We start from the raw sequence: 13,497 nt of genomic DNA on the forward strand, positions 1-13,497 counted from the left end.
TGTTTAGCTTGATAGTAGTTCTTCTTGCTGAAATAGCCTACAGTTTAATTTTGATTTCAGTGATTTTATCCACATTTGTGATGTTGGGTGCTAGCATTGCAGCAATGCCCAAACAATTGAAATAACTGCATCAATTTGTTATGACTGCATTATCTATTTAAATGATTTTGCATTTTATACTTTTTAAATCATAAAACTTGGTTTCAAAATGAATTTTTGTATTTTATTGTCACTCAGCACTATTATTAAAGATGATACATTAAATCCTTACAGGACACTGTGTTGCTATCTATTTGACATTAAAAAGATTAGATGACCTGATATAAACAGTTGAACATAAGTTTACGTAGGGAATTAAAAGTAGTTACACTATTTGTAGGAGGCATAAAATCTCCATAGACTGATCACTTCACAAAATAAGCGATGTATGGCATTCTTACATACCCAACTAATGATATGCTTAAGTTCTTCAATTGAATTAACTGTCCACTGTGATGCATTAAAAGTATATTAATGTACAAAGCCTATTTTATTTGCTGTGTAAAAATGGTGTCTGTCTCGGTATGCACAAGATCATAATCATTTTCCCATCTATTATTTTGTTTTTCAGTCCTTCAGTTTGACTGTATTTAAACCTGGCACATAAATAGTTTGATTATACTGCGATGTATGGCGTATAAATCACACTGGGGATAGGCAAGAAGATTGTTCTTTTTCTTTTATTTTTTTCCTTGGCTCTTCTACCACTGAGGGTGAGTTTCCCATGGGTGCTAGGTTATTACTGGCTGTGTGTTGCCGCGGGTGACCGTCTCGCCCAATGTGAAGCCTGTGTTCAGAACCAGACCACCACCCAGAGGTTTGAGGCAACTTTACAGTTTAGTACCTACCCTTCAGTATTTAGACCAGGGCTATGAAATTTTTATAAAAGGCCCAATATACTCATATCTTTTATCAGTTTTACTCTTACAGCTTGAATAAAATATTTTAAAAATAATCAGTAATGATGAGATGTCTCCTTTTTTGGTTTTTACTGACCTTTTTACAGTGTGTTACAGAGTGTTACGAAATGCGCTGTGTAATGGCCTGTGGCCCCCCAAAGACTCATTACTCTTTCTTTCCCACCACAGCGTGCCTCTCCACATCTCTCTCTTTCTCTGTCTCTCTCTCTCTCTCTCTCTCTACAACTCTGTCTCTCTCTCTGTACATCTCTCTCTCTCTCTCTCTCTCTCTCACTGTACATCTCTGTCTCTCTCTCTCTGTAAAACTCTGACTCTTTCTCTCTAAGAGATGAAAAGGTAAGCACCACCTTTGCTGAGCTGCTGACAGCTTCACTGTCAAAGCCGTTAAGTTGGCAAAATATGGAGCATTTATAGAGCAGGGGACTCTTGTCAGGAGGAATCTCTCTATCCTTCCATATTTACCCCAAACCTACTCCATAAATATCATTAAAACGCGTCTGCTGAGAATAAGGCAATGCAATGAGTTTTTCACAAGTCGCATTAAAGCTACAGATTTTAAATTTGGGATTTATTGTTCCATTGGGTCACTACATCTGGACCATCATTCTGTTATTGAGCCAGTAATGCTCAGTTTATTTGAATTCCGCATTCTACCTGAATGCATATATTAAAATATAACCTGTAGTACTGTAGGTTTTTCACATGCAACACGCTAATAAGGTTTGAGTTGGCCGAAGGATGTTCAAGCTGGAATGCTCTAATCGTGTTATATACCCTATGGTTTCTGGGGTATAGGGATATGGGGCGAGAGTTTAACCTTGTGATACACATTTTGTGTGTGTGTGTGTGTGTGTGTGTGCGTGCGTGTGTGTGTGTTATCTCTGTTTACAGTAACTGTAATCTTGGAAAATGAAGTCCTAATCTGTGACTAGGATAAAGTGAACGTATTTGTATGGGATTGTCCCTGATTCAGTTTGTGTGTTCCAAAGGTTAGATGGGTTTTCATGACCTTGGATTTTTCCCAACTTAACAAAAGGATTTTTCAGAATACTTTATTCATTTTTGGTCCTGTAAATACTTTGTTTTGACTTGCTTTAGTAAAGTGTAGAGGTAGGATGGAGTTTCTCATTTATTTGTAAATTTTGGCTGGGCCAGCTGTATTGATTTTCAGATTTCTGAGTGCAATGTCTCCAATTACATGAGCATAAAGTTATAGCAGGTCATAATATTCTATTACTTTAGGTTAAAGGGTTTAAATATTGTACATTTCTGTCATAGATGCAAAACTTAAGCACAATTTAAGCACAATTTTAATAGCCTACATTTTAAGTAAGATCATCTAGTCTGGAAAATGCTAACTAGAAAGGACGCTTTTAGAAGATTGTGTTTTCTGTGGTTTCTTTTCACTTCATCTTTTTATCGAGTCACATCTGACTCCCGCTTGTCTAACAAAATATAACAAAATAGAACTGAGCCAGCGGAACAGGACGGCAGGTTCAGAGAGGGAAAAAAAGCGAACCGTAATTCATTTAAATGAAAAATGCATGAACATCAACAGCCCTATTGCGTGCATATTGTTTTAACCTGAAACCCATACTTCTGCTTTGCTGTTTTCCATTATTATTATTATTTTATTCATCCTTTATTCCGACGGGTCCCATTGAGATCTCTTTTCAATGCGATCTCTTATTTTGTGGCATGAAATGCCCTTTAAGTCAGTCTCTCCAACAGGTCCGATTCGAATATCGCATTTTAGCGAGCTTTTTTTGTTGTTGTTGGTTTGTTGTGTTTTTTAAATTCTTGCTATGTTATTTTTTCCACAGAAATGGTTACATGTATTGTGCTTGAAAAGGGATGGCATTAGAATGACCTTTGGGCCTCCTATTAGTCGACTGGGGAAAAAAAAAAAAATCTTTTCTGATGATGGCCCTGCAAAGCATTTTCAAAGGCCGTCTAATGGCTTCTGCCTGCTGCTGAAATATGTCATTAATGTCCCTGGCAATTATTAGGCTTGTCAGAGCCTGGGCTTTGTGCTGCTCAGCCCCTGGTTGAGAGGGGTGAGGAGGGGGGGGGGGGCGCTAATTGAGCTGAACCTCATTGTCTCCCCACTGCTGCAGCGGGAGTCTGACTTCGCCGAGCTGTTTAACCCGCGGAGGCGGGGGCGCGGCCGACGGTGATCCGGCAGATGTTACGCGACGCCACTTGAAAGCCGAGGCGAGGAGCCCTTTCATTTTTTGCGGCGGGAAGGGGGACCGGCGGACTTTTTTTTTCGATCGCACGCGCCTGCTCGTTTGTTTCCAGCCGGCGCGCCGTAGATTCTGAAGTGTAGATGCCGGCTGCCGCGGAATGCGCGGACGCAACGGGAGAATTTCAACACGGGAAGTTGTTGAACTTCGGAATCGGAGAATGAGAAACAGTGGGAACGGGGCGTGGGAAACTGCACGCTGGGCCTGTTTGAACTACAGGGTCTTTCATTCGTAGCAATTTTACTCTTCGTGTGTTGAGTAACATCCCTTCTTTTCTATCCAGATTGTTCTGGGTTTTATTAGACCGATAATGGCATTAGGCCAGGTAATCTGTGTCGTGCGTGTTGATAGTTATCAGAGTTGCGCACGGTAAATCCTCAAACTGCGATCGGGCATTCAGGGTGTTTAATTATTCCTGGGAACTGGGGAGTGAGGTGCAGATTTTCAGATCAATGTCACATTATATCAGTAGAATATTAAAAAGTACAATAACCAGGGGACCTCCTGTTTGAGTTCTGTAAGGCCTATGCACTGCTATTGAAGCTTTACTTATGGCCAGTCTGCCAATTATGCAGGTTTCATTTGAACATTGGGGGGCACCCTGTTACTGCTACAAACCTATCCACACTTGTACCCACCCCTGATACACGTGGTAGTTTCTGTGAATTTCTGACAGTTAACTTGTCAACCCCCAGGAATCTACACCCTAGCCTATGACATTGATTATTGGTACACGTCTGGGCCTATAGCTGCTGTGATTTTGGCTTGGTGACATAATAATACATTCATTATGTGCATTTCCATTACAATAGTTGGCCAATGGTAAATACCAGGGCTATAATAACAGGCTCAATTTTCAGCCTGCACAAAGCTGAAATGGAAGCTTATTGGTCAATTTTCACCGACATCTGTGCTTACGTAAAAGGAGCAGCATTAACAGGGGTACATTCATGAGGATAACCTGGTGCAGTACTAGTTTCACCTCTTCTCACTGAACTCATGCTCATGCATCAACACCAATGCACTACCTATTTGTACCTGTTTACACAGTGCTTTCTCTGCCATTTAGATTTCTTAGGCCAAATCTCCTCCCGGGAGAAACCCCCCCCCCCCCCCCCCCCCTTATCATCCTGCCAGTATTTCCCCTGCGCAAATGTGGGATTTCTCTTTCCATCGCATATGGCACTCTAATGTTATCCATGATGATAGACTGTGAATTGTGAAAATTTAATTGAGTAATATTTACACACATTGTGAAAATTTAATTGAGTAATATTTACACACACAAACAATTTCAAATAAATGATGGAATATGGCTGATATTTACATGTGGACTGGTGGTACTTCACTGACGAAATACAGGCTAATGCTTATCTCAGTTTCATATTCTTTGATGTCCAGATTCAAAAACAGGTTGTGCTTTGTTAATTAAATATCCTGATGTTTAAATTTCATTTTTCTGCTTTCTTTCTTTGGAATGTACATTTTTTTGCCAGGACTTCCCTTTGTTGTCCTTTTGATCATCAGCGCGGACTGCTCCCAGGCAGGTCCAACGCGTACAAGCACAAAAGCGCGTGTTTGGGAAGAGCTAATGGGCTTTTTCCGTTGGAGGGCTGCGATTGGCTGCCTCCATCGGGCGACGGAGAGTGGGCTGTCGCCCCGCGCGCTGCCGCGGATCGGCGAATCGCAGGAGAGCGCTCCCTTCACGCCCCATAAAAGTCAACATCGGCACGCCGACGGTCCCTCTCCGGCTGCGTGGCTGCCCCTGGCGGGGGACGCGGGCGCGGTCGAGGAATGGGGGGGGACGGGGGGGGAGCCTGCTCGCCTGCCCGCCGTTCGCATGTGTGTCTGATTGCCAGGGCTGTGAGATGACAGGTGGCACAGATTCCTCTCCCCGGGGGATTAACCAGCGATGAGGGAAAAAAAAGAGCTCCTCCTCCTCCTCCCTCCTCCTCCTTTTCAAAAAAAAAAAAAAACCCCACAAACACTCCAAAGAGGAGCTGCAGCCGGCGCTCTCTCATCGCCTAGAGACCGGGGATCATTACCGTCATTATCTCCCTCTCTCTGCCTTCATGCTTGTACCCCGTGAAAGCATGTTTACAGTTTTGTTTCTTTAGGAAATGTGTTGGTCTTGAAATTTGCCGTCTTCTCCTCGTCCTGATAATTATCTCGTAGCTGTCGCATCCTTTTGGCTTCCGAAAGGCAACAAAAATCTTGTTTCTCCATATCGAGCAGGACAACCCAGCCAGCTTTGGTAGTGATCTGTACACCGCGCTGAAAATGCCTCCAGGACAACCTTCAGATCTACCTCCCGCAGTACCACAGGATTATTCCTAATCCTGGTGGAGGGAAGGATGTTTACTTTCCCCGAACAAGGAATTGGAAAACATTCCAAAATGTACTGAAAGGTCAAGATAGTACTGATAGGGCAATGCAGTAGTACTGCACAAAGTCAAGTATAATCATATTTAGAGAATACTATACTTGCATTGTAACCCAACCCAAAACAAAATGTCTTCCAATGTATGCATAGAAAATGTGATTCATTTTGTGATCTGCGAGCAAATTTTCCCACTTTATTATGAGGTTTTTGGCAGCAGATGTACTGTAGCTGAATCAACTTCAGAACCAGCCTAGCCGTGCTTTCTCGTGGGATGTGGATCTCATGTCTGCCTCTTTATTTACGCAAATCCCAAAGGCACAACGCGCCAGCAAAATGATCAACTCCTGCTGCCGTGGAGACACGTTGTTGAAATTACCCCCTGTCTGTGATGACATCCCATTTAATAGCCCTTCAGAAAGTGGAGCCATGTGACATGGTTACCTCACAATCTCACCTTTTCATTGTGTTTATTTGACACAATGCTGTACCTGGCAAAAAGGGCAACCCTCGCAATGCGTGACTTCAGATCTGTTATGGATCTATTGCGTAAGAGCTGAAAAAAACTGTCCCCATTTGCAAATAAACTTGAGAGACGATGCGAGACTAGCGAGGCTGTCAGCTGTGAAGCTATGGGAGCCTCTGTCTTTTGTGTGCTGCATGCATTTAAATGTCACAATGGGCTTTCACTGGTTTGATGAGTAATTCCTCTTATTGTCTGAGGGCTGGTTCCCCTTTTGAATGGCACCGACAGTGTGCATGACATTTATGTTTATTACAACATCGCCTCTATACAGCGATGTATTTTGATTGTGTTTGTCAATTTTTTGTATATATATATACTGGTGATTATCTAAACTTATTGTATGCACATTATAGTCAGTCTGCTCTGGATAGGAGTGACTCAGTAAATAAGTGTATTTCTCTGAATTCCCTTCTGTGCGCTCACTGTCAGTAGCATTGAGTTTACTGAGTGCCCTTTACTACGCAGGTACACCGGCGTTCAGCGGAGCGGCTCAAAGACCTGTGCTGTGCCAACCGGGGCACCTTCATCAAGGTGGGCCAGCACCTGGGCGCCCTGGACTACCTGCTGCCCGAGGAGTACACCAGCACGCTGAAGGTGCTCCACAGCCGCGCCCCGCAGAGCTCCATGGAGGAGATCCGGCAGGTCATACGCGAGGACTTGGGCAAAGAGGTGAGCAGAGCCGGCTGTAGGACTGTTGCGGCCCTGAACAAGAACGTTTGAGAGTTCGGGGAGGAAGCGATCACGGACTGGGGAACTGATGGGCACAGACGTATGACTAACCGTACTGTACAATTCAAACATCCCGTTTACTGTAGCAGTAGGGGCCCACTCACATACCTCCTGTCGGGGGGGTGCTTTTTGGGCTTAACAAAATAAGGCACTGGGAATTTGGACTTGAATTAAATTCAGTTTGCCCCCCTCAAAGTGCCACCCTGCTAATAAATGTGCTGTGTATGGCTTTCCTGTCAGCCCTTTGTTGAGTCTGCAGCCAAGTCAGCCCTTTATTCACTTAGAGCTGCTATAGAGGTTTTCTTTGTCATTTTCAGGCGGGGTCATACATTTCAGTTGACCCGCACCGTGGCCCTGGACCACAGTGCTCTCTATTTGCACTGAATTTAAGAGCGGTGTTCTAGACGATGGTAGTCGGCATGGCCAGCGTTTTGTATGCCGTCATGCTGCATGTTTTTTCCTGAAAGAGTGAAATGAGAGAGCCGGCTGACTCAAGCCGACTCCACACAACAGAATGCCACTCTGAAGAAACGACGTCAGTGTGGTCCCACATAAAAGGCAATTATACCTCTGAGCTATTTCCAACCCAGTTCCTTTTGACTTCATTCATCTTGGTAGCGAGCCTACCTGCTTGGCACACACGCACACTTGTGACTGTAATTGTTGGGTTTTCATAGCTTTTAATGGGGGGTACCTCTTCATGAAAAATGTCAGTGAAAACCTTCGAAAGCCACCTGTTGAGCTGTCATTAGCAAACACGCCACAGCAGTACATGAATCATCTCAATTGGTCATTTAATGGTTAGTAATTACATGTGCATAATTTCAAAGAGCAGAGTTCAGGACTATTTACCTACATCCATTTCATTAAGGAGCATTCACGATGTTGATCATGCTAGCTTTTTTATTTTTATTTAACCTTTATATTTTATTTAACCTGTCAATATTCAACCTGTACACTTGTGGGTCAAATATTTGTACTGCTTTCAGAAAATAGTGTGCGGTGTTTGCATTGTTTAGGATTTTAGTAATTAGTCTGATTTTAGTAAATATCATTGAAGGTTTCACACAGTTTATTGTCTTTGCTGCTACTGTTGTGCCTGTAATCTAAATGCTGCAAATCCTGGACCTGCAACATAATTGTTTGCCTAATGGATTCACAATTTGGGACTTGACTTAAGATGATGATTCTGACGAGTTACATTTTCTGAATCCTTTAATCCGCCTAATCCAGTCTAGTCTATAGTCAACATGATAATTTGCACCAAATAATTGATTGGTCTCGGTTTACCTACAGTAATTGATTTTTGCTTAATTACAGCCAATTACCTTATGTGTTCAACTATAGGAATTTTAGAGGCACATAGTGGACGCTTACTGAATCACAGGTCAGTGTTGTGTTTTAGTCTTCTATATTTGCAAACCATTTCACTGACTGTACACTGCAGTGTACATGCATAAGAAAAAAAGCAATTTTTGCTTGAATTTTGTTTTTAAAACGTAAGGACACAATGTTATCTGTGGTGGTTAAATTGATTGACCCTTCAAGTGTATGTTGCGAAGAGTAATCTATGGCAATCCTGTACAAAACCAGAATAGGTGACCTTTCTGCAGTGTCAGGTGGGTCACAGAATATGCCGGAAACACTATGGCTCAGAGTGAGGAAGTGCAATGAACACAACCGTATTTGAGCGATGGTGTAGAATTAATTTAACAAATTAATTCAAAAGGCTTTTCTGTCATATTCCCAATTTAACCAGCAGAGGACACTGCTTAATACATAAATACTTAATATTAACATGCTATAATATCAAGCTTTTATGTCCTTGGTCATAATCTGTTGTGGTTTTCAAGTGAACCAATTAAAATAGTAAAACAGACCAAACTATGTTTATTTATTTATGAGTGACAGTTAGTGAGGAATCAATGGCTGTCTGCCCTGTCTTGCTTTTGTTTTTACCCAGTGTTTTCCAAGTGCCCTGGCTGTGGGTTTTTGACAGGCTTTTAAGGGTGTTCTCATTAGATTCTCTGTTGCTGTGTGGTACAGTGTAATTGTTATTTTTGAAGGCCAGTGTTTTCAATCCCTGTCAAAATGTTTGAAATTTTATTTTTGGCCTGTGAAATGTGTCTTTGTCTGACATGGCATTATGGCAGTGCCCATAAGTTAGATTTCAGCTGCGATTTTGTGTATATGAAAGGTCACTTGAAAATTGCGTCTGTCCTGACTGGTGGACAGTTCCGTAGTTGTAAACATGAGGTGTGTTTAGCCTGGAGTATACTGAACCATGTGAATGCTCAGAAGTCGTTGTCCACGCGGACCTGGCAGCGTAATACAACTTTTCTTAGCCATATAAAGACGTAAAATATTTTATGTGAGGAAGGATTGACAGTTGCTACTCCCTGGCTGCTGCGGACCCCAGTAAAAATGCTGTCTATTGTGACACGTTTTGCATTTTATAAACCCGCCTCTTCTCTTTGTGAATATTCGGAGATGGAGGTTGTGAGGGGAGGTGTTAGTCATTACATTACATTACATTACAGGCATTTGGCAGACGCTCTTATCCAGAGCGACGTACAACAAAGTATATAACCATAACCAGGAACAAGTATGACGAAACCCCTAGAGAGAAGAGTCACTGAAACTATTCTTGAAAGGTGCTCTAACTCTTTTCTCTCAGTCAGACAGAAGACAGCCGAGCATGCACTCGTCTCCACTGGTGGGCTGCTTCTCCCTCCGTCGTCCACCAGTGGAGTTCAGAGGCATCGAATCGAAGGAGGAGCCTTCATGTGCAGCTTGTGTAAACAGACTGTTGTACCTGGTTGACTGCAGGAGTGCTTGAGCTTGGTGAGACATGGTAATCTATGCTCAATCAGCATTATGACCACGCTGCGGATGTTCTTTTTCCATATGATCCTTTTCGCCCTTTTCAAATCTCACATGTAATGCACACTTAGCAGTTTATCATTCATTTAATGTTTGGGGCTCTGTGTACAGAAAATGTCATGTTTTCTACTATTAAACTAGGTATTATTGATTGGGCTGAGTGCAAGTGGAGTTATGAACCTTGCTGCAAAAACATTTATTTCCCTCCTGGGTTTTCATCTACAGAGATGATGCTGGGTAATGTAGTTTCGTTAGCATTCACAGGGTTTGCTTGTTCGGGGTGAATTAGCCATGTACTCTCAGGAATGGTCAATTTTGCCTTTTGTTGTTTTGTAGTTGTCTAATAGTTATCATTCACTTCTCTGAATTACTATTACATGAAACACCGTCCACCCCACATTGAAGATCTGAACATTGAGCCATAGAGGGGCTGAATGAGGTTGTAAAAACCTACATTTTCATTATTTGGGTTGACTGTACATGATTTTTTCCATATCTTGGATGATTTTGTTAGTTGAAGTTTCAGTGACATTGAAATGAGGTATAAACATTTCATCGGGCTGTGTCATGAATATTCGCACTGATAAGAAAGCTGGATCACCAGCGAGCATCTAGCATTGGAACTATCCAGTGGGAAGACTGATGTGAGGATGATGATGTAACAGAAGGCGATAATATCTTACGTTTTGCCATGTGCTTTAATGGTGATGAGCTGTGCTGTGGAGTGTTTCTCATGGGCGATGCACTGACAGTTGTAGCTTTTGTCCGGTGTGATGGCCAGGTCCTGCATTTAAACAACCGCCTAAAGGCTCTTTGTGTACGTCCCATTTCTCCCTTCAGAGTAAGCGGGAAAAATGGCCGACAGCAAAAAAAAAAAAAAAAAAAAAGGCTGGTTCTTATTGCAGTCATTGTCCTTATTGTATCTGGTGTACTTCATCTGCACAGATGAACTACAACTCTGTGTGTCTGGCAAAGGGGGGGGTGGAGGGGGGGGGGCATCTTGAGATGTACGCTTGACAGGAAGATCTCCCAATGACAAACTGCTGAGTCTCCGCAATATGCATGAAATAAAAGTCCCAGTACCAGTCCTGTAGAGCCTTAGTTTTCATGCCACACAGGATATTGTTAAGATGCCTCTCACTGTGTCCACGATATGAGAGTTACTTACTGTAGGAAGTACTGCTGCTCTTACGCTCTGCTGGTGTGACCTTGAACTTCGTACGCACAGGCAACTCACAATCCTACGTCAATGTCAGGAGGACAGACCAACAAATGTAGGTCTTCCTTGCTTAACCTTCAGCAAAGCCTATTTGTAGTTTTATCATTTTAATTATCTTCCCTCGTGCAACACAGTTTCACCATATCCCCACTGCCCCTCGCCGCCTACCCGTGCTAAAAGCTGTGGCGTCGGTTAAAAAAGCAGCAGCATTACGTAATTCATTACAGAGCTCCGCCGTGATTGGTCTACGTAGACGGGACCTTTTTTTTTTCCCCACAGAGAAAATAAAAGCCATTTTCAGATGGTGATCCTGTGTGCTGTACTGGGAGCTGGAGATAGACCTGTCATGCCTCGTTGATTTCAGTGCAGCGGGAGAATAATCTGCCCGTCTGCGTGTCACAATAAGAGTCCCCCCCCCCCCCCTACCCCATGCAGTCTGCTGCTGGCAGAGGAGGACTGCAGTTGCAAGGCTTCTAATGAGGTGCAAAGATCACTTATTTTCAATTTGAGCCGGTTGTGCGCGGAAGCTTTGTCCTCAGACCGCGGCCGACCTTCACTCGGGCCCGTACCCTCCGCATTATTTTGTATACGGAAGACGGAGGAGTCGTGTTTAGGGTGCAGGTAGCTGCTCTTCTCTGTGAGGTAATCTATAGCATCATCTGCGTTAATATTTATGAAGTCTGACACGGTCATAAAGAGGTCAAACTCGTTACTGACAGGTCCGGATCTATTTAGATAAGGGCTTATTAATATCACAAAAGTGCTGAAGAAGCTGGGCTATTAGCTTCTCGGTTTACCTTTGCGCGGCGTTACGTCTTGCATCTCTCTTCTGTAATTTATTTGAGGCTCAATAACCTTGCGGCGTCTGAAGGAAGATGCTTAGATGGGGACTGCAAGCGGCTTTACCTTACGCTCTAAACGTGAACTCAGCCTTGCGTGGGTGTGTGTGTGGAGTGCGATATTCTCTCTCTGTTTTGGTTGTTCAGTCACCGAGACGGTCTGATGAACACGTTGTCGCGGCTGCAGTTCCCCACGGTCCACACCCGGCACGGTGTTAAGTGGATGACTGACCGTTGCTTTGCAACGTTGGAGTGTGGCGTTCAGTGCTACAGAAGGTGATCACCTGGCACCGTTTCAGAATAACTGAAGAAGCTAAAACCTCAAATGCCCTGGAGGTGTCAGATGTGTGGCAGTTTGATGTCAAACTCTCTGCTCTATTTTTTACTTCATTAGAAGGGGCATCATATGTCCTCAAATATTAAGTGGGGTTTTTTAAAGGCAAATTATATCACTTTTTTCTGTTCTTCAGGATAGCTAGCTGTGTGTGTTAGCTGTAAGTACAACTGAAATGATCCTGTATTGCCACAGTTGTCACATTTTTTGACAGAAAATATGTATTTAGATTTATAAATACATATTTATATATGTGTGTGCATCTGTGAATTTATTTGTTTGGGATCATCGAACCCACCTGAAGTTGTGGGTCCTCATCCATAATTGTAGCACGGACAAGCTCATATGGTGAATATCTATTTTCTTTGTATCTGAATGCCATAAATTATAAGAAATGTATCCAGATGCAAAACATTCTGTGCTATTTCTTCACCAGTAAAAGTCAGGACAGGCTGGTGTGTATTGGCTGGTTTCCTAAAGAGCAGTATTTCGGTTGGAAGGGTGTGACCCCAGTGCCCCTCTTCCCCAGGCTGTTGTCCGTATCCGACGAGTCCGTCCCTCCTTCACGGCTCCGACCTCCGCTACATCACTGGCAGCCGCCCTCTCCGCCAAACCAATCGCCGTCTTTGCAGCGCCTGTCACGGATGGGACCTCCCCTTCTCCGGCCCGCCCACCCGTCTACCCGGCTTAAAAAAAGAAAAGATCCTCCGTGCCTGTTCATAAATAGGAGTGGCTGGCGCTGGAGCTGGCTGTGTTTACAGCCGGGGTGGCGGGGGTCAGCGGTAGCTGTGGGAGGTGTTCCTCCCGCGGGTCAGCTCGTTTACACGGGCCGTGCTCTCGGGGGTGTGGTGGCTAACCTCTCTGCTTCGGACGGTGGGGCCGGGGGGTGGAGGAGGGGGGTGGGGCGGCGGGGGGGGGGGGGGGGGGGGGGGGTGTGGTATCGCCCGCTGCAGTGCGCCAGGGCGGGAGGTGTCATCAGCGAGAACGATTCGCACGATTTGTCATGGAGACTCTGGTGGTTCGGGCAGCAGGCATCACCCAAGGGTCCTGGAATATTCTGGAATGTTTGACAATTAACTGAACTTTCACATTAACACTTTTTTTTTTGCAAAAATTTAGTGAAGAGAAGGATTTGTAAAATTTGTACGCGTGTGCAAAAATGCAAACATTTTCCTGTCGTGCTCTTTCCCGGGCCCGCATTCAATTTATAGTTTAAAATATATCTTATGTGAGCACCCATTTTATGATTTTGTGTCAATTTCATAGCTGATGTCTCTGAACTGTTTCAGTACAAAGCATTCATTTTCTCGGCTACGTGAGTGAGAAAGCACTAGAGGAGGTTATGTTGAGTTTTTAACAGCTCATCAAAACGTGAGCAGCTA

At 43.6% G+C, this 13,497-nt stretch overlaps 1 protein-coding gene across 2 annotated transcripts in view; it reads left to right on the forward strand.

Annotated features, from left to right (window-relative positions):
* Positions 1-13,497, forward strand: part of adck1 (aarF domain containing kinase 1) — a 136,530-nt gene that overhangs the window by 45,527 nt on the left and 77,506 nt on the right. For both annotated transcript variants that reach the window (XM_035386242.1, XM_035386249.1), the window contains one exon: positions 6,577-6,780. In XM_035386242.1, the coding sequence (XP_035242133.1) occupies positions 6,577-6,780 (204 nt within the window). The remainder of the gene's footprint in view (positions 1-6,576; positions 6,781-13,497) is intronic.

This window comes from Anguilla anguilla, chromosome 1 (assembly GCF_013347855.1).
Source record: "Anguilla anguilla isolate fAngAng1 chromosome 1, fAngAng1.pri, whole genome shotgun sequence".
NCBI classification, from domain to species: domain Eukaryota; kingdom Metazoa; phylum Chordata; class Actinopteri; order Anguilliformes; family Anguillidae; genus Anguilla; species Anguilla anguilla.